This window comes from Cryptotermes secundus, unplaced genomic scaffold (assembly GCF_002891405.2).
Source record: "Cryptotermes secundus unplaced genomic scaffold, Csec_1.0 scaffold1066, whole genome shotgun sequence".
Lineage (NCBI taxonomy): Eukaryota > Metazoa > Arthropoda > Insecta > Blattodea > Kalotermitidae > Cryptotermes > Cryptotermes secundus.
In genome coordinates, this window is record NW_019738984.1 from 725,911 (window position 1) to 748,798 (window position 22,888).

Consider the following 22,888-nt stretch of genomic DNA (forward strand, 5'->3'; position numbering starts at 1 on the left):
AAGATGTATAACTGGAATGAAATGGCTCAAAACTGTCCCATAGCAGGAATGCATGAAACTAATTTCACGAAGAATGTATTTTGATAAGCCACCTGCCATTAAACTACTCAGGAAATTCCTGCCTTTTATGAAACCTAAAGCTTAGTCTCAGCATTCACTAGAGCCCGCCCTCGCTCTCTGTTCTGCGGCAGACGAAGTTGTCGACAATCAGCAGCGCGGTTTCTCTAAGATCCGTTGTGTATTATCCTCCCATCTACGCCTCTTTCTTCAAAGATAACCGTTTCTTTCAGGTTTACATGCCCTAACGTCGTACGGAATTCTGAGCTACTCCATGCTTTCTACATGCCCCGCCCATCTCATCCTACTTTATTCTGTCACATTAATAACGATGACTACGAATAAAAATGATGAAGATCGTCATTGTTCTATTTTGCGAAGGCGATACTTTTTGGTTTCCACAAAGCGAGGAATTTGGCAAACTGAATAATTATTCAACGCTTTTCTTTTCATGTTTGCTATGAATACAGGCATAAATTATATAAAAACAGAGTCAACATTTGTCCTGTTTCGTCGAAAGGGAAGTTATGAGAAATCATTAGCATAATGGAAACATCTATAGCATCCTATACCAGCCACATATAACAAATACCTTCGCAGCAACAAAACCAAAACAAAATACCATAAATTAAGTCACCAAAGTTGAACATAAATGGGATAGCTTTAATTAATTCGGTAAATAATTAATATGCTGACTACACAAACACACAAAGACAAATATTACTATTCATGGAAATAATTTTGGAACGTACAGCCACAGTGACTGACATATGCAATAGTAACGATATATCTCAAATTTAGTGTCACGAATACCACACAAGCACGCAGGACGAACAGGTAGAATTTATAAAACCAGATTTAACGAACATATTTATGATGTACGAACTAAAAAAATAAAATCAAAATTTGCGTCAGAAATTTTAGAGAGAAGATATTAATACTATCCCCTAAAAGATAATTTACGAATACTCCACAGAATGTAGAACGGAGCTTACATGAAAGCTAGAGAAATATATTACTTATTTACTTACTTACTTATGGAGCTGAGCCCTTCTTGAGAAGAAGCCAAATCTGCAGCTACTCAAGAATTTCCCAGCATTTTATGGAACCAGAAGGTTCATTACCGTGTTCACAAGAGTCCTCCACTGGTCCCTATCCTGAGCCAGATGAATCAAATCCATACCATACCATCATATTTCTCCAAGATCCATTTTAATATTGTCCACCCACCTACGCCTTGATCTTCCAAGTGGTCTCTTTCCTTCTGGCTTCCCCACCAATATCCTATATGCATTTCTCTTCTCCCTCATTCGTGCTACATGCCCTGCCATCCTCATTATGCAGTTTTCTCCAACTCCTCTCACTTCATCCCTTTTCGGTCCAAATATTCTCCCCAAAACCCTATTCTCAAACATCCTCAATCTATGTTCCTCCCTTAATGTCAGAGGCCATTTTCACACCCATACAGAACCACAGGCAAAATTAAAGTTTTGTGTATTCTAATTTTTATGTTTTTTGACAGAAGACGAGAAGACAGAAGGTTCTGAACTGAATGGTAGCAAGCATAGAGAGAAATATATTGCATTTATAAAATATGCCAATAAAGTCGACCACTTTATTGACCTATTTTCTGACACAAAATTTCCGATATACAATGTCATCAGCAGTGTGTCTGGCAACAACCAACCTTCCTAGAGGAAGAATTACCTCCCTACCATTCCCCCAGTCGGCGCTCACACACCGACATTCTTGTCATCAGGATGTCCATCTCCTCATGTAGATGCTTCAGACACAAAATACGATACCACCCACTTACATCATGTGAAATATAAGAAATCACTGTATGACTTCAATACCATTCTCCTTCCACGCCCAAACATCCCCCCCTAACATCTTTTATAAGACTCTCTACGCTATTCCTACAAGGATGCACTGCACCTCGCGATCTCTTCGGTGTGCAACTTCAAAAATCTTCACTTCATTATTCTTGCAAGTAAATCTTCGTCATTAGCCTGGAATTTCTTCAAATTAAAAACCGACAACTCTTTAACACTCCCCCTCCACCCGCTTATATTTTCGAAACAAACACTCAAGGTTCTGAACGTGAGCCGAAAGGAATAAGAAACAACACAAAACACAGTACCACAAAATTATGAGAAGGTACCTGGAGCTAGGAGTGTGTACCTGAAACAACAGCATCTTTTATATGGAACTGAAAGCCATATTGTCTAGAATAAGACAGACAGTGTTTTGCTGACATACAACAGATATCTGTATAAAGTAACCGACATTATTAACTTTTTTTATGCTTTTACTCATCTATCTATTGCATTAAAATGTGGACCTTTAGTATATGTGTTGCACCTTGTAATTACCACAAAATGGTCAAAACATGCAATGTAGAGGAAATCGTAGGGTTCTGATATATTTTTATCACTAATCTGAAACCCCCCAAGTGTTTAACTGTTGTTGTGTACCACAGATCTCAAGAGCTGGTTGTTATAAACATTAGAACTTACCCAAGGAGACATTTCATGTGTGTCTGCATTTCTATGATGATAGTTGAGTATCAAGATAGTTGAAACTACTGAAGAAGCGACCATGAACATAATACAGTTGAAATAAGTACCTGAAATTGGAAACGCAAATAAACATAAGTACAGCATTATAATAAAAACGTCTACGAAAATTTATTTTTATATTTTAAGGCCAAACTACATAATGTACAGGCTGAAAATGTATAGTATTGTTTTATCCACCAAATATAATTCAGTATTTTCATGCCTATTCACAGATAAATTACCATATTATTTTCACTTTACCCCGTGCAATTTACATAAGGAATAAAATATTTACATGAAAAGAGATTACAAAGACAGATATTGTCATATACTCATTTAGTAAAGTTATTTACTTTAAGGAGATTGGTATTTACTATGAACATTTAAGCCATGCATAGAGTATGAAATCTAGATGCCTTGTGAAATGATATGTATAGAAGAGTCACACCACACGTGCTGAAACTTCACTGCATCATCATTATCACCGTTCAGCACAAGTGACAGTGAGACTGGTGCTGCAGAATCTGGGAGGATTATAGACAGAGCCAAGCTCGTAATTTTGAAACGCGGTATCATTTTGCTTCTTACATTAAGTATATGAACTGAACAAATAGTGGAGATTAGATTTTGAAATGAAACCATTTATTAGATGAAGAGCAAACTTACCTATTGCTGTGATGTATAATTATGGAAAAAAAGCACATTACAATTTCTCTGGAATTTGGATGTGTGTTTCACACCATAGATAGCTGAATTTTTTTCTATAGATGGATCCATTATGGAAACGTTTTTAGCTAACTGTGAAAAAAAAACATGGAACGCCTTCCCAATTTCGTGGTGGATCGAGCATCGCACTATTAAATTCAGTTCTCACAAAATTGGAAATTTCTACCCTACATGAATTTGAAATTCGGTGCTGTAAAATAAAATTTGTCAGTCAAATTTAATTTTGATTTGTAACAGTCAAAAATAACCCACACACCATATAGATCCATGTCTATTAGACATAAATTATGTATTTAAGAAGAACTTCATTCTAAAATAGGGCTGTCCAACATCAAGCCTGCACATACTTGAAGGTGTTATAAATAATATATATTCCACTTTAAAATATTCAGAAAAATATCTACCCCCTGTAGATCGACGGTGCTTAAAATCACCCCTTGTACAGATATTGTACACGAACACCGAGCCATGTTGATTCCATAAATTTCCCATTCCATTTATTACTTGTCATACGATATCAGCTGAAAATTTACACAGAATATTTATTTGATAAACACATGTGTCATATTGCCTTTAAAGGCAAGGAAAGCGCTAACACGTATATGGGTAACGGGAGGATATTCTCGCAGGCCACATAATTCAACTGACGGGTCTCAAGTGGCCCGAGTGCTGTGGGCTGAACAGTATCCTCTTATAAGTTGTTAATGTATAACACAGATATTATTAAGGTATATAATTTTTACAGAAATGTCACTCAATGTTCAATATTTACGAAATGAATTTGAACATACCTGTCATGTATCTCAGTAAATGATTTGTATTTCCAATAACATTCAATATGAAAGTGGAGTTTTATTTTCGTTAACATATATGGCACAGATGTGCTTCCTGCCACAAATGACGTAATTTTTGGAGGAAATGTTGAATTTGGGAATTTGCTTCAATCGACACTAAAGGGTAGCTTACTTAGTACTGTTTGACCGTCGAATTTATCCAGTTTCTATCGATGTAATCAGTCATGGAAATATGTTTATTAAGAAAAAAGACTGAAGCAAATTTGTAAGTAACAAATATGCAGAAATTGTAGCAGATATCCTTCCGTTAGTCATATTAATTCTCTCGAAATATGTTCGATTGGAATATGATTAATTAGTTCCTCCCAGATTCCACTTCTAATCAAATGCAAATTATATGTAATATACACTTGAGAGAAGTTTGTACTTAGTAATAGCGAAAGTATAGAAAAGTTCATTTACAACATATATTTGTATATTAACTACGTGTGTTTATTTCACTGAGCAAATAGTCTACTAAGTTTATTCACTTCTTGATTTACCTTGGATGATTACTTGTGGCTCTTCACAAGGAGTTGCCCCTGGATGCATTTTAATCTAGCCATGCCACTTTAGATATAAAAATATCCAGTTTAGATATCAGGCTTAAATTGTCTACTTTAGTTATGTTTAAATAACATTCAGTTGTTACTTGGAGGCAGAGGGGGCCGCCATATGTGCTTGTTTTTCATGCGACTTCAATTACTGTCAGTTGTTATATCTGGGCGATTTAGTTTAGTATTTGGGGGAAGTTATTGGGAAAAGGGGCAAGGAATATGAAGGAAACACTTGTTGAAACATGTCAGCTGAAATCAGTGTAGCAGAAATACAGCACCTCCACAGTATCTGTAAAATAATGTTGTTTATTAAACATGATAATTATAATACTGGTTAATGATTGGTAGCAGTTGAGCAGTCAGGAAAACGGGTATTTTATGCTTTGTGGTTTATTCGTTTTCCAGCAGATGGCAGCAGTTTTAAGGGCAACGAGTGTCCCACAGGATCATTGGTTTGAGATTATTGCTTTAATGAATCAGATTATACATGTCATGTCAGTTTATCAACAGATATGACTATAGCACACAAAATGCAAAGTATAACACTCTTGTACAACATACGTACACCTTGGCCTCTAGGTCATGCAGAAGTAAACACAGCATACAGTCATACACTTTTGTGTATGTGGTATCTATACATTCTGCATAGCAATGGATAGGACCCTATGGTAAAGATGAACGCAACCCCTATCATTTTGAGATCACGAAATAAAACTGAATTACAAGAAATGTTTCATAGAAATTTTAAACGTGTTTTTTTCATTATAAAGATTATTCATTTCCAAAACCATTCCTCAGTAATTTGTCAATAGCATTACCATGAAAGCTATTTCCCTAATAACTGACCACTTAAACTTGCTATACTTAAACGTTCCGAAAAATACCCCTCAGGTGTGACATGGCGTATATTTCATACGTGGAACTGATCAAGACGGGTGCAAAGTATTAAAATACAGGAACAGCCAATTTCTATATTTTGTGAAGAGAGTAAATAAAAAGATGGCGAAATGGGAGGGCTTGTGTCCGGATTTTCACTGCATTCTTCATAAAATTACTCGCTCGATTTTGATGATGTTTATAATGGGGGGCGGGCTGAAAGTTATCAGAGGATTTGTTGGCATCACGCATAAGCCCGCATAAAGATGTGTCAAAGAAAGCACGAGAAGAACTTGAACGTGGGAGGACGACACAAGGACTCGTCCTGAAAGGAAAATTCGAGGCATGTGCAAGTGCACAAGCAGACGTGCTGCACGGAATCCCAGCAGATACGAATATAAAAAACTGGACACTGTAGAGAGGTCGACCCCCTCCAAAACGAAAAAGAAGCAGAGCAGAGAGGAGGAGCCGGTAAATTAGAAGCACCGGCCTCCCGAGCAAGAGTGAATGTGCGATGGGAGAAAGTGAAGGAGTGAATGTGATACAACTGGATCTTCTGGCAAGTTAACAGGAAACCGCTCGAGACGAGCTGGTCTTAAGAGGGGAGCGGAGGTAACTGACTAAGGATGGTGGCGGCAAGAGGAGTAGCCGGACAAGAAAGAAGAAGACGTTGCAAGCACAGCAACGGGAAGAAAAAGGAATGGGGATATACCGTTAGGCTATTCGGGACGAACAGCCTTAAGAAGGGAGCAGTGTGACGTATTGCGCTATGGAGGACTTCCTCTGCCCCGTCAGCGGTGACGTAACAACATCGGGCGCTGTCGCTACTACGGTATCAGGCCAGTCAACACTCCGCCCCATCCCCCGCGGTGACGCAGCGAGGGATGATGCTGTTGCTATGCAGCAGTAAACAACTCTCGACAGCGTTGTCCAGCAACATCTGTAAACACGGCGACTAGGCAACAAGGAAGCGAGGCGTTTTCCCATTGTCTGGCTGAGGGTTTATAAGAGAACCACACTGCCTAAGGAGTCAGTGATTACCCCGCGTGGAGGCGGGGTCGAATACCTCCACCGTGCACCTGCGAATCGTAGGAGGCGACGAAAAGAGAAGTCACAATTCTGAGACAGTAAAATATGGTCGCGAGTCCCAAGGGACTCGGACCCGAGTAAGACTGCGCTGGCAAGGATCAGCAGCATATACAAAAGACAGACCCGTCCTATCGTCAGAGAAGGCGCCCCACAGAAACAAGACGGTAACTGTCAAACGGTAACAATTAATATCTGGTCATGAGCCCCAAATGGGGCTCGACACTAAGACTTACTGACAGACTGACCGTCAGTCGCAATGTGACTTTGACTTTGACTTAAGGAGTCAGTTAAAATGTAGCAGCCGCCGAAGACAGTTGAAATATAGCAGCAGTCGCGGAAAGAAGACCCGAACACGTGGTTAGAAGATTTTATGTGATAACCTGTGATAGTGCGCGATAACTGAGAAGTTTGCACGTGAAGACTTATTGCGTGACTTCACGCTTGTGTGCTGTAGTGCAGTTATATTGGGAGTGTGTAATTAAGAGAGACTTGTATAGCTCCCGCATTATAAATACGTGAAGACTACAGAAGAGATTATTATGTAGAGTTGTAAAGTGTGTAAACCCGTAACAGTGTTATAAGTATTTGTAGTTATGATTTGTAGGTTGTTAAATAAACCAATTAATAATCTGAATGGCGTCTTCAGTAGCAAAACACCTTACAGTATTTTGATTATTGGTGGTCAAACAAAGACCCTCTTTAATGAAGATCACATTCAAATTTAATAGTTTTTTGACGTCAGAAAATGTATGCATAGTGAAAAAATCGTTGCTCGTTTGATGTATTTCCTTCAGTTATCTCTAAATGAACAAAGTACAAATTTGAATAGAATAAAGAATGTAGCAGCAGGCTCTTTAGTACAGGTAGCCATATAAACTCAGTAAGGTGGGAGCTTTTAATTATTATCGACAAATTGGTAATATATGAATTTGTTCGGAAGACAATTATGGATTGCTGAATAGACCTGTACCAGTCCTGATATAGTGATGTACGTGCGTGCAGCGTAACAGACTACTCTGGTTCGTTCGCCCTCTTTTGTCTATTTATCTAAAACAACAGCTGGGTGTATTGAAAAATATATTGGGCATCAAGTACGAGCATAAATTTCCTCTGATGGAAAGAGTTTTCGCTCCGATAAATTTTTAGCGAGTTACGGTCGATGCGCGCTTGGACAAACAAGTGGATCTGCATCTAAAGTGTTAGTTACTTTGACCAGTTTAATCAAAGCTGGGATGCGTTGACGAATTTTAATGAACAACGTAAGTATAAAATTTAATGAAGACCATTTCTACGGTTCTAGGGTTGTTTCATGCGTAGGCTTTCAGATGGACGGGCGGAGGAATTTTAATAGGCGTTCCGAAAGGGAATTTATTCTTCTAAAATTTGTACAATTGGTAGCCTAAAATATAGGCGTCATTTAGGACCTACAAATATGACTGAAAATCTCTAGGAGCATACTTGATAAAATATAAGGAAACATACTTTCTGATTTCATATCGTATATTGGCCCTGCAACAGTATATTTATGTCTGCAATGAGTGACCATCAAGGTCAATTAAGTTTCGATAATGGCAATGCTCGCATAGAGTCCGAACTGGAGTAAAACTTTACACTCTTTCTATTGCTCATATTTACCACAGGTCCAAAGATAACAAGCAAAGGTAGCACGTGAGGAACTTAACAACACTAGGAAGAATTGTAAACACAAAACAGGAGGGTATATGTTTAGTTTTTCATTCCAAGAGTAAAGGGGCTGACCTAGTAAAGGAATTGCTTCTGAAGTCTGCGGTAAAGCGTCAGCAATCATGAGAGAAAAGACAGAGAGAGAGAGTAGGATTGTGACCCCTGGAACGAAAAAAGGCTGGTGAAATACTGAAACATTTTTTGTTTGTTTTTGTTTCTTCTCCCCCTGTGTATGCTAAGATACAAGACTTCTGCTTGAATTGAAGTCTCATCACATTCCTTTGGGAAAGAATAATATGTTAGCCAGCAATATGTCTCGTTATATAATGTACGTGTCGGTGTGTGTGTGTGTGTGTATTTTGCATATACCCAAATACAAAAATTGAACGTAAAAATAAACATGGGCGTGAAATGTACTAGCTCCTTCAAACATCAATCTATGACAGAGCTGCATTCAGAAATCTTGTTACTTGTTAATTCCAACAATATCTAACATATATTTAAGCTTGTATCAGGTGTATGACAATTAAATTAGTATTTTCAATGACTCCTTCAGTAACAGGATACAACTGAATTTATAACCACGCCTTAAAGATTTCAATTACCCCATAAATAAAACAACGAAAATAAATTACTCATTCACCAGTTTTCCACTAGTCGTTTAGGTGAAAAATTAATAAATACTTAAAAAGCAATATTATGTAAAAAGCAGTACGATATATGCTTTAACGGAGGAAGTGGACGTTGGGCAACGACTTATGATCTTATATGTCAGTATTGCAGCAATAGGAAACGTAGTTACATTCAGTGTCCAATGGATATCTTTAATGGTCAAAAGTACATTACATACTTTTACAGCAGAATTTGCCTTAACTATTTTATATAATGGAGAATGGTGAAAGAATGATGACAGGATGAATAACATTAAAACGGGTGGAAAGGAATGCGGGAGAAAGGGGTGAGGGATGAAGACGCCAAAGAAATGGTTTTCCCAGAGACAATATTGCTGTACATGCTATAAAATATTATGACCGAATGGCGGAATATAAATTTGTGTAAGGAAGGAAGAGTATTTCCGTTGTACTTTCAATGTATAATAAATTAATTTATTAAAATATAAATAATAAATATATCTGAAATCCGAGCTTGGAAGAAAGCGGTTTATAATAATTTATTATTTGACTACTAGACTTCTTGTTGAAGGAGGTTCCATAATAAAGGCTAATTATGCAATATAAAGAGAGCAAATGTTGATACAAATTTAAGTTACGATATGCAATAAATAATTTTGTTCTGTTGAGATGCTGACACATTACATTAAGCTGACTTGTGCATGCAACAATTGAAGCCCAGGATTTAATTTTGACGTTAAAATTTAGGGTGTCACGTCAGAAGTCTCGAAACAAATAATCGGCAAAAGAAAACAAAATATTAACCTTGAGAGGCTTACTCATCACTCAGTTACGGAAAGCTTTTGAATCGAAATGTCTGTTTTGTCCAGTGATGACATATCAAGCTTTTAAGAGAACTCAGTTAAGAGAATGAACTTCTTTTGTTTTCGGATGCATTTCATTTACATATAGCAGAATGCAGAGAAGTTAATTCGTGATACGTAAATCACTGTCACTTTTCTCAAGCATACTTCACGGTAGAAGTATTTAAAGGAAGCAAGTTATCACTGAATGATGTCACCAGTTCTCCTGATGAGTTTCGTACACTGCCCAAGAGACTGAATGCAGCTGTGTCAAAATCGAACACATCCAACAGTGCAGCACAATAGGGCAAGCAATGTTTGGGAGTAATCCACACATTGATATGGTCCCAGGTGGCCAATACCTAACACGGGCATTGCGTCAGACACCTGCGGTAGCGTCTCGGCTACCAGGTTATGGAACACCGTTAGGGAAAGGAGAATGGTAACTCCTGGAACAGACAAAACATCTATTAGACCACCCTCCCTGCTCCACCACACCACGAAGGCTCCTCTCTCTAATGCCTAAACATCGAACACACATTCACTAACACAGGTGACTCGACTACGAGTGTTGAGAAATTAAAGAATGTTTGAACACAAATTCTTACTACAAAACAAGTAAATAAAACACGAGGTGCGAACTTGAATATGGGGAAAATATTCTCAAGCACATAAATAAAGTTGTATACTTGCAAAATGAATCATTCACGGATTCTGTGCTTTAGGATACATATAGGAACTACGTGGACACACACTTTCATGCTATGTACATAAAGACAAATTAGAATGCATAGGACACTGTAAGAAGTAGAAGATTTTCTCATTAATGTCTGTAATGACTCTGCTGCTATATATACTTCTCAGAATGGGTCCTGCTGATGCAAATGGCCGCCTGAGGATCGGTTTTAGCTTCAAAAGAGAAATAACCGAATTATACAAAAGAAAATCTGAATGCTGGGTCGTTAATGTGTAGATTCATATTTATCAACAACACACAGATATGGCCTTAGTTTCATATAAAATGTGATACAAAACTGCTATTCCAGAATGTTAATGTAAACGATCATCTGAAGCCGCCAGTCTGAACTTCGTGGCTGAAATAGCAAAACAGAGCATAAAATTCAATATATATATATATACACTGACAGAATTCAATTCAGAAATCAACAAGTGTACCCGAAGAAATATAACATTGAATTATAAGTACATTTGTATGTGTTACATAAAACGTGTAGTAATTTATTGTTATGTATTCACTTGAAGTCTAGAATTAGGGTTTCATTAACTTGAAGCAACAGTGGGAAAGCATTTGTGTTCACATGATGATTATGTAGCTTTAACTGCGACAGTGTACCGCGGGGTGAATATAACCCCTGAAACAATAACAACATATTCATCATAACTATAACCACTCTTCACAGTAATGTCTCAATGAATAGAATGCCTTTCTCTTTGCTTATTTGGGCCTCAGATATCTAGAATATCATTCAGTATTTATTGTCAGATATTTAGATAAGCTTGGAGATTATATGGACTGGGTTATATAAAATAACAACACATTTATCATGAAAGCATGGCGGGAAAAAAGGCGTAAGAAGCAGAACAGACAAACATGGAATGGTGAGTTATGCTTGGGCTACTGATGTGCTGACGACACAAAAAGCAAAGTTAAACATATGATAATAGAACGTTTACTCAACTCAGCAGCATATGCACCGTAACAAGTTAAAATTACCATGAATTCAACGAGCACAACATATTAAAAATGGAAGTAAACGAAATTTACAAAACATTTTCTTTTGAGGTCATGACGTAACGTACTGACAAAGTCCGCGTATTTTTTTCGGAAACCCCTGAATAACTTGTAAGATTTGACGTTCTCGCAAGTCTGTTTATGAAGATATCTATCTTTTGGGAATGATTATGTGTAGCCCCTTGAAAGTCGACCGATGTTTTGGAGGAATATGTCGCCTCCATCTTAAGTGCTGAAGAGTAAGCCAAAAAAGAAATTATCATAAAGCAGACAGCAAGCAGTGATTTCTCTCTACCTGCTCCATGCTCGTTTATTGCTGGCTTATTCTTTGACCCTGAACACGGAGGAGACATGTTCTCGGAAATGTCGGTTGATTTGCAACGAGCCATATGGAGTTATTTCCCAGAAGACAGGACTCTTTTGAATAACTGGTTAAGAAACGCAAGACGAGATTCAACCAATTTTAACTTCCACGAAACTTAATTTCTAGATGGTGTTCTTCCGTGTTATGACAACGTGAAGTCTGGCAGGTGGAACTGAGGATCATACTACCTCCATCTTTGGGGGCAAAATGAAGGAAGCAAGTTTCTCCGAAATTCCGGTAACCTACAGAACCGCATGATGTCACAACCCAAAAATCCACAATCTGGTCATTCTCCATCATGAAAACCCCAGATACTATAAGTTTCTGTCTGAATGTTTATTTTAAAAGATGTTCAGTTCCCTACATTCGAAATGAAAATAATTAAAATTCACACGTTCTTTGTAAATTGAAATGAAATTGAATTTGACCCTGCTCCTCTGTATCTGGCGTCCTTCATGTTTTTATTGCTACACTTTAAGTTTGTTCATAATACTCGTACTTTGAAATTCAACCCGGCTTACTTAGGATAGTGAGGTCTCTTCTCGGGAAAGATTTGTCGCTGCGAACTAAATATTTTCGAATCGGGTTTCTTTTTATTCATAAGTAAGAAGTTCAGCATATGTTTTAAATTTCAACTGATATAATTTTGTAGACTTATTTCCGAATAAGTTATTTGCCCACGAAAATTTAGTAAAATTAAATTTGCTTGAAGTGATTAGTGATCCAAAAACATTTATGGCGAATGCATGTACGTGCAGGAATGGCCACAATTAGCTACTTACTTCCATAGTATTTTTTACAAGAACAATTCATAGTAGAACGCATTAGCTAGCTCTAGCACGCAATAATATCTCCAAGTCGAGAAACACATCATATGGAATAGACGTAAGCCCATTTAATACGACAAACACAATTTTTGGTTAAGAAAATATAAATTAAAATTAAAGGAACCTTCGAATCACTTGGGTCACGCTTGTGATTTGTACCCATTTCGTCTGCGTAAATGATCACGTGACACAAAACCAAGGCGACATTAAGAAATGCAGGTCTGGGGTTAAATTTTAAGACACTGAACATTTAAACTATTAAACTAAACAACTTCACACAGTTTCTACGTAACACAGAAAACACCAAGAATGCAACACGCATGGACATTTCTTTATTCATGGCAACCTAAGTTAAAGTGTATTTATAGCTTGTCGTTTCACAGAGGTGTGACAGTTCTATCTTATGAGACAAGAGAGACAAACAGTGATTTTCAGATTCTTGTATCTGAACATATGGCTCTACACAAAGTATCTAGTCAGCCGTGTGGGTAGTATCTAGAACATTCAACGAGTTTCGATGTCTGTAAAAGAAAGTGATGATCCTGTTCACACGTTTGTCACAATCAAAGGCAGGGATTGGTTCATGTGGAAATGAGTTTTCATTAATTTCTCTTATGCCTGCGTCTCAGTATCAGCTAACTAATGTTAATGAACGCCGTCCCTCTGCTGTCCAAGTAGCAAATTAAGATATTCATGAGGGACAATTTTCGTTACCTATTAGGGGCCTTTCAGATGTTGGTGGCATAGTTTCTGCTACCATGTTTAGGAAAAACGTTAATGAAAGAAGAACGGTGACATCTGTGGGGGAAAACAAAAGTGCTGACAGTGAAACCAATCAACTTCATGACGGAGGCACTATGACGTAAGTGAACACATACTACGGGTCAGAAAAGAGTCCTCACTGAACCAGCGTCGTGCCAGCCCTTCGTTCATGCAACATCAAGAGGCATTGCGCAAGGAAAACGTCATGTAACACAGAGAGGAAATTGACTTGTTGATCGGCGAATGCAGAATGACGTATTTCCTGAGCAGTGTCGTCCGATGTGACATGGAAAGGACAGTTTCGCAGTTGATTCAACAGATGGCACTAGTACTGAGCTGGTGACGTGAAATACTCTTCTGCCTCTACTGTTCGAATTGAAGATACTTCACTGAGTGCCTGCTTTCATGCTTGGAGTAGTGCACTTACGATAATCTTTGTTACGTTTAGCTTCTACTAGCTGTAAGAAGAAATAAGCAATGCTATTAGACATCTGAAACCACAAGTAAGGCCATTTGGTGTAAGCAACGTGACAAGGGATAAGAATGCTGTTCTACAGTAGGAAGAGCTCAGGGACATCGGAGATATAACTCAAAATACATGGAGGAAATAAAATATCGAGGAAAATAATTTCCATGGATATAAATACAAATTGTTAATGGGCTAGCATAATTTGGAACCAGTTAGTAAACATAAAGATCTGATTAAGTAGATTGTATAATGATCTACTTTATACCGAGATTTCTGGAATAGAGAGTTACTCGTCAGAGTTGTGTTATAGTTTTATTGTTTTGTACCCCATTAATTACACATTAAGATTATTAACTGTAATTGGACATTATTATACAAATGTGGCACAACTGCGGTGACTGAAATATAACAACATACATTTATTTACTACTTGTCAGGAGTCTGACAAATTCATTTTTAATTAGACACAGAAAACAGCCGTCTTGTTTAGTAGAATTTATTTTAAAAGTGAATAAAACATGAAATATAATTTTCAATTTCTCTCGTTAAGTATACAAGAATTTACCATCTTAAAAGAAGGAATGTTGTTTTGTTACTTAAATGATTTATTAGAAATTCTGTGTATTAATGAATTCAACAAGAGAAATGGGTTACAGATACTGAATTTATTATTAAGTTAATGGGTAGGATTTTGGATTTAGGATGAAAGCAACATCTCACAAATGGTGCTGTGGAGTGGTGTGTTTAGGCTAACGCGAGTGAACAGTGGTTTAGTGCATCTGAGATAATCCAACCTGCACCATAAAACATTATTTTATTTAGTACTGCGTACCAACTTCACCTACGTAAATAAACAAATAAATATTGGTTATTAGGTTATATTTTGCGATGGAAGAAGATGCATTTGCAAGACAAGAAACCTCCTTCCTGAAAATCATTTGTTTCAGAAATAAGTACTGTAACTGCTAAGGCGATCAGGAAATGCGACATACACAGATTGTAAAATAAGAATGTACATTAATAGATGCAGTGAAGACAGCTTGCAAGAAGATTAGTGGTGGTAGTAGAATAGCTGTAGTAGTAGTAGTAATAGTAGTAGTAGTAGTAGTAGTAATGGTGACGGAAGAGTATTGGAAGTAGTGTGTAGAACCAGCAGACATCTAACGTGGCTGAGCACTAGGTATGAAGAAGGTGTGTGGAGTGGAATGGATTTCAATACCAAGTTTTAAAATCTTAGACCTTCTATGAATGTCTTCAGTACTCCTTCCTTTTTATAATCCAAAAAGGTATCCATGATTGAAATTAGTTTCTGCATTAAATGTATCCTTTCATTTCTGATTTGTTAAACTGACTGTACTCCAAACACATGTTGTGAGAGAGATGAAGGAGTGAAAGAAGATGCCCATCGTCGGGGTGAGCCACTCGGAAACAAACCCCCTCTGTCTCCCAAGCACAAACAAGCCGGCTGTGTGCCTTGTCACACAGGTTTACCTAATAAGGGGACAGCATCGGATGTGGCGGGCATCGTCTCCGCGACCATGTTTAGGAATACAGTCAGAGAGAGAAGGATTGTAACACCTGGAAGGAGAAACATCAAATTAAAAGGACACGCACATAGAGTAAAATGTCTGTGTGTGAGTGGTGTGAGTGGCGTGGTGGGGAGGCGACTCTTCGACATCAAGATTCTGTGTTATTAAATAATGAAATTTTATACATCCGGTTTCTATATTGTATTTCGTTACATTTACTATACTCCATAGAGAACAGTTTATTGGATTTTAAAGTTTCGCTATTTTTCATTCATACACGTTAAAAGCCCTAAGCAAGATGCAGGTATGATTTTGTGTGTACGAAACAAATTTCGAAATGTCGCATCACCACTCTTAAGTTATTCTGGAATTATCAATCAGAGTTGAGACTTAGGTAAGGAACGTTAATAAAATCGTTGATAGAGAATCATTTAATGATTTTTCATTAAGCGACATTAAATTTATCAGTAGAGATAAACGACTCAACTTGGATGCAGACTGCGTGATGGAGCTGCCGAGGCCGGAAGAAAAAAAATTGCTTATGAAAAAGAAGGAAACGGTTAAACCGAGTTTATCGGTGCTGATTGAAGAATGTGTTCGGGAGTTCGCTGGCTTCACCGCAGTTATATTTCACGGTAAGATCCTCAAGTAACACAGTGAAAACACACTTTTTATCTGAAACCCCTGTAAGTTGTTAAGTTGGCACACAGATTTAGTTATTGTGTGAGCAGTAACAACTAAAATGATTTATACAATTAATCCATAAGAAACTGTTGTCTCCATTTTATAGAAGCGCTGGATTAATTCTTCTGGCATGGCATGGTCTGTTAGTACATGTATATTGGCCTAGTGTAGCGGAACATTTTACGTTTAGCAGTAGCTAGCCGTGACAAGCTTGGAGAACCTGTCATGTGATCAAAATCGTTAAATATATTATTAGCGTTAATAACTCCCTAAGAAAGCGTAAGTTCTGATGTCTGGCTGACACCGGAATTTCAATCAAAATGACTTTAATTATATTTGGTTAAGCATTTAAATCTTACATAAATATAAACGACATTTAAATCATTATAATATTATCACCAATTAAAATTAAATTTAGAGTTTAATTGCGTTGTCACTTACATAATTATTTATTAGAAATAAAAAAAGCAAACGAATCACATTACCTTTGGAACTTGTGATCCTAAACCGGGCAGAAATAAACAGAGAGACGGGGAAAAGGAAATGAGATTAACAAATGGAACAAATTCTGATTTCATTCACGTCAGCTGGAAAAGAAGGACAAGTTTATTTTGTGAAACACTCACACGATATTTTCATAAAATATGCACTCGGAAATGTAAATCATTACAACCATAAACAAGATGTCAGCAATAAGCCACCGTCTGCAGCGCTGTGTCGACAAGAGGACGAGTTGACTTCGATAATATACCACAAGAATAACAACCATCAAGGGCAGGATCACATGCAGAACAAGCCAAAGGACAGGGACAAAGGTTTAATTAACCAAAACAAAAAGCAAGGAAATATACGAAACAAATTAATAAGAACTTAAACATAAAGTGCCGTCCTAAGTCCAGGCAATACAATTAAACAAAACATAATCGCACTATTAAAATAACATATTCCGAGGAACTTCCAATGTGTCAGCAGCTGAATATGGCGGCGCTGAATCACCGCAACGTGTAGCCAGTTACAGAGTTACAAAGCAATGCGTGACACAAGGAAGTTCCTTACAGAACTTTACTGTACCTAATGTTAGTTTCTCTCCACACTCGTGTGGTAGAGTGAACCCAAGGAGTGTCATAGACGAGATCATTACGCAAGGAACGATCAAATTCACCGTGTAAAACAGAGTCCGTCGCCGAATATGCACGATGAAAGTAATGTCTACGTAGGGCTCTGGACAGCAAGCATATTCTTTAACGTTCTTTTTCCCAGGCATGCCTGAAATGTATCACAAAAAGGGGAAAGGGGGGCATAGAATGTAAAAAACTTTAAAAAATCATAGGTAAGAGAAAAATAAGCCAACCTTTAAACAAAAAAGAGTGGCTGAAGAAGGATAAATACTTAAGAGAATACCTGAACGAGAAATATTACCTAAAGATAGCTTTTCGCCTGAGTCCGGCGGCAGTGTAAACCCCAGAACAGCCATGGAGGCGATGAGAACACATGGAACTATAAGGTTGAAAAAGTAGTACAGAGTCCGGCGCCGTATGATAATGATAAAAGTTATGTCTATATAGGGTTCGGGGCAGCAGTTGTAATAAATTTCATTCCTTTTCCCGGGAACACCTGGAATGAAGAAATAAAGAGAGAGAGAGAGGACAGGAGCAAAGACGGAAGCTAATCAAGGAAGAAAAGAACAATTCAAAGAAACTCAAAACAAAATGCTTTAACGTATAACTTCATATGTTAGTCATTCCAATTCCAATCAGGTGATTTAAGAGGTTCATATTTATTCAGATTTTTATTTATTTGCGTTCTTTAATTAAGGAGAAAATGTAGTGTCAAAGAACAGAGGCAAGTGGTTTTATTTTTTGCCCCAGTCTTGGTTCTTATTTATATCAGTGGTTTTAGGAAAGCCATTTTGAGAGTTCAAGTTCATTTTGTCATAGCCATCGTTTAAAACTAGAGAAAGAATAGAAAAGGAACGACGTGGATATTGGTGTGGGTAAAGTCCGGACCATATACCACGAAGGCTTGGATGGGACCTCCAATTTACCTAACGGGATGCACGCCACTGCCTTGTCGTCGCCATATTGATTTTGGTCTGCCTTCCACGGACTCTCGCTACTAAGTCACCGCACTGGTGCTGCCTCCACAGGGCTTTCCTCAAACCAAGAGATGCCCGTCCATTCATACGTTTGTTCATTCCCACAGCCAGACAGCCGAACACTTGAATTTGGTAACAAAGGTACATTTACTTACTTGTATATAACTGCACTGCCCTTAGTTAGGTTCGAAAGAGCCGTTCCTCACCATTTGATTAAGAATCAGAGTGAGCAAAGATATGTAGTCATATATTAAAAACACTATTGTTTGTAATTATACTTTTTAATATTAATTATATACTGTATCCTTCCTATAAGTATTGAAAATATAAGAGTGTTTATTTCATCTAACAAAATATAGAATGAATATAAAAATCCACTTTTAGTAAACTATACTTTGTGATTCAGTACAGTCGAAATTTTGTTATAAATATTTCAAAGCCAATGCTTTAATTTGCATCTTCCGCTTGTAAAAAGGGTGTTAACCTCTTTTTCCCAATGCACAATTTCTCCCCCACTGCCGAAAAACAGTGAAGGAACCATAGTGCTCTGTGCAACATTTCAGAACTTTAAGTTCATACCGAATTTATATTAAAGTATCAGATAGACTGAAGGAAATTTAAATTAAATATCCCTGAAACAACATGTCAAAACACGCAGAATTTATAATTCATTCTATATCTTCAGATGACAGTAAAAGTCAGCCACTGTAGTTGAGTAATATTTGCATTTTGAGCTAAGAATCTGAGGTTCAGCATTACAAATTATTATTATTTTCGACTGTAAAATATCTTACATAGGGCCTATTGTGACCCGAGCCTAAAATATGAAGAGAATTGAACGTACAGTATGATACATGCGCAGGTCTGCTGTCCTTCGGGCCGTTCATTAACTAATGAATAGAATCTATATTAATTATGAACACCTCAAAACTTCCAAAATGGCGATAATTTTGAAAATCGGTTTTCTTAATTAAAATTACTTGTAATCTTCCTTTGTCAACGTGATCAGTGTTATTTACACTTACACTATAGGAGCTATGAACTTGCCCCATTACGGTTGAAGTAATACAGCCTACCTGACCTAATCTTATTGGGTTCCACAAAAGGTTAAACAGTGCAGCATGCTACAAGTTTACTCTGAAAATAGTTAAACAAAAATTCATGTCCTTTTAATAGGAAAATTATTTCATTTTGAAGGACACACAAGCTGCCAAACGTCACGAAACCAGTAACACATTCATATCTGAAGATAATGCCATATACTGTCAAACAATTAAGAAATTTCCATTAAAGGGGCATCCGTTGTAGCTGAAAAGAAGAGTACATACGTTAATGTCGTTAGTTTCTCAGAAATATAACATGTTTTATTTCTCCCGTTATTGTGGCTAAAACGGAGCAGTCGTCCACTGTGATCTCATAGCGGGTGAACTACACTCGAACATTGATGACACTCCGTGTTTTTTAGTCCGCAAGCGAACTGTACCGACCGAGCGACCGCCGCTTGTCGGCGAAGTTAGTGCCAACTTTAGTGGATAGAGGGTGTAACATGGTGAGTGCAACGAAGCCCGACGGCTTTCTATACCGGAGCTTGAAATAGCTCCTCAATTATCCTCGCAAGGCTGAGTGGACTCGGTTCTATATACACTACTCAGAAAATCTGATAGCGCCGGGAATCGAACTCTGGACTTCTAGATCTGTAGCCAGACACTCTGACCACTAAGATCACAGAGGCGGTCACAATGATTGCACACAGAAAGTATTTCCTACTTCGAAGAAATCTAAGGTACTTCTTGCTCCTTTAATGCATTTATAGTGTTAAACATGTGGTCTAAAGCTTCATAGTACATCCTGAGCTATATATAACAGAAATAATAATTTGAAGAGATTCTTCAAAGCTGGATCACTACATCTTATCACTGCTAACAAGTCCTCAAGAAAGAAACGAGGTAATTATGTAAATGCGCCCATTCATGCATCACTGGTGATGGCAGATGATCACTGCAAATAGGAATTTTGTTCATTCCAGGAAGGAGAACGTAAGAAATTGTTAATTTTCAAGTCTAATTCAATTTCACTTTCCATTATCTTCCTAACCAAATCACCAGGACAATGGCGATAATGAACGTAAAACCAGTATATATTTTCATAGTATCCTGGTGACAAGAAAATGTTGTTTATTAGGCAGATATCTCAAATGAAGTGACTGAACGTATACTGTAATTCTAGCATATTGCAGGATATGAAAGTGAAAAGAGTAAAGATTCAACAAAAGTGTAGGATGCGATGTCACACAGGAAGATTTACTTCAGAAACTATGCATTCTGAAGGCGTATAAGCCTAACTAGCCGCGCGGAGCTTTAATATAGACAAAGACATTCAGTTTGAGGACGGTGATGACAACGTCACAACGGGAAAATAGAGTCTATATATTTCACTCAAGCGCGTGTAAGAATTGGTGATGAATGAACTAATTCCGTTCCTGAATGCGGTCGCGTAAAACTCCGGCGCACCGGCTAATAAGCAACAATATGAGATGATCGTGAAGACGAACGCAAGGGGTCAATATTTATGCAGAAATTCTAGAATAATACCAGACAGCATGATTTTTTGCGTCCCCTGTCACCATAGGGAACCCGAAGTACATGAAAAAACATGTCATGTAATTGAATCGCCTTGCATGAATAACAAACTAAGCCAAGACATGAACCTTGGCAATTTTGGCGTTTTTGAAATTTATGAAACTGGCTCACGTAAGTTCAAGGATATTGATAACTCAAATATAGACAATGATCACGAAGAACAGAAGTGGTTCCTCAAATTCAGTGCAGATTTCTCTGCATGGACAGGTTAATATATCACATTCATCGGAGATACAGCACACAATCTGTCCGTGTAACAGTGCCCCACCAGTCCATGGTACTTTCCTTCAAAATAATGATTTTCTACGCTATCTTTACGAACGTTTTGGTGTAGTTCACACGAACTAGAAAAAACCTCAGAAGAAAAAGAAGCTCTTCACGAAAATCGGTGTTCGCAAATAAACAGCTCCTACGCCCGAAACTGTGACGATTTAAGAACATTTTCAGTCTACACAAAATACAGAAACCGACTGCTGGAAAGCCAGGCTTTCTCACATAATACATTCTGTTATATAATTTAAAGACTGGCGCAACATGGTAATCACTTGATTCACAAAATATTTTTGTAGTGAAATATCAGCTGTGGATATCGTTTCATTATAGAATTGCATGTGGTGTCCTTGCAAAGACAGCGAGACAAGATTTGAGGATAAAAATGCAGGCTTAAATTCTTTCTAAATGTAATAATGGAAACTGATTCTGTCGTAGCCCACGGTGTCATTTAATGTTAAATAAAATGTGTATTGTGAAAGACTATACATTTCTTTCTTGTTAGGTCCCCTGTCGTGGAAGTATCCTAAGCCTTGTTTGCTGGGAGATCAATAATCTTGAGCCCTAAGGGATCACAGAGAGCAACGGAAAATCAGCCATCCTCCCAGTAAAAATTAAAATAAATTATCACGATTTTGAGGGGTCTCGGATTGTGTGTGATTCCTGAGATCAGCTTGAATTACAACTTTATATTTATGCTACAGGACTTAAATCTTTATCTCTTATTTTTTTTTAATTATTTGGTCAATTAAATAACTGCTTGGCTTTCTCGTTGAAACTGAAGTTTGAGAGAGTACGTGTCCTCAAAACATCGGTAAATGGCTACCAAACTACACTGCTTATCTTCCCAAACGATAGCATTCAGTATATTCACCGTGGTAAGAACCTCAAATCTCAAACGAATCCAGTTAAACTTCCGATACAATAACTCAGCATTTTCCGTCGATGCGGTTTTCACTAAAGAGACTGAAGCGTTTGCGTGGAGATATTAAAAATAAGAATAGTGTTTTGAAATATCTTACAAAGAGGATTGTCTTGGATATAAAACATATGAATTAAAAAAATCACAAAACATTCATCTCCTGTTCATATTCCTAGGCTCGGTCATCACATTAATTTAATTTTGTGACTTTTTGGCAATATATATGTATATGTAGATTTAGATGTCTGTTTCTGCAAGTGCCATGCAATAACATTGATTAGGTTTATGCCAGTCGTACCATGAACACTGCTGCTGGAGCCCTACCTACCTAAGAGATCCCATTCACCATTTGTAATGAAGCTGCTGATGTCTCCACCGCTGTCATCCTGCAACTGCAGATCCAACTGGAACGTAACACATCACAAATAAGTCACAATGAAAGATATTGTACCATCTAACGCTGATGAAGGATCTTTCACTTATCAGAACTATCTTTTGCTTTCAGCATGTAATTATATATACTTAGCAAAATAATAGTCTTGAGGTCATTAAATTAGCTTTCAACTTTCCAACAGTGCAATGAAAATAAGTGATGAATACTGACAAATCTGTCTATAAATAATCCTGATGTAATAGACTCAGACATCTTGGAATTCTCATTTGTATCGCAAAATAAAAGATATTACATCAGGTTAGTTCTATGGTTAGACAAGGGATA

The 22,888-nt window shown here is 37.4% G+C and overlaps 1 protein-coding gene across 10 annotated transcripts in view; it reads right to left on the reverse strand.

Annotated features, from left to right (window-relative positions):
- Positions 1–22,888, reverse strand: part of LOC111871549 (neuronal acetylcholine receptor subunit alpha-7) — a 452,324-nt gene that overhangs the window by 10,467 nt on the left and 418,969 nt on the right. For 4 of the 10 annotated variants that reach the window (XM_023864723.2, XM_033754297.1, XM_023864721.2 and 1 more), the window contains 6 exons: positions 22,499–22,574; positions 17,664–17,858; positions 17,316–17,510; positions 15,523–15,609; positions 13,515–13,598; positions 2,577–2,686 (listed from right to left, as the gene is read on the reverse strand). In XM_023864723.2, coding sequence (XP_023720491.1) covers positions 2,577–2,686; positions 13,515–13,598; positions 15,523–15,609; positions 17,316–17,510; positions 17,664–17,858; positions 22,499–22,574 — 747 coding nt within the window. The remainder of the gene's footprint in view (positions 1–2,576; positions 2,687–13,514; positions 13,599–15,522; positions 15,610–17,315; positions 17,511–17,663; positions 17,859–22,498; positions 22,575–22,888) is intronic. The other 6 variants (XM_033754298.1, XM_023864728.2, XM_023864729.2 and 3 more) reach the window with 3 other exon arrangements.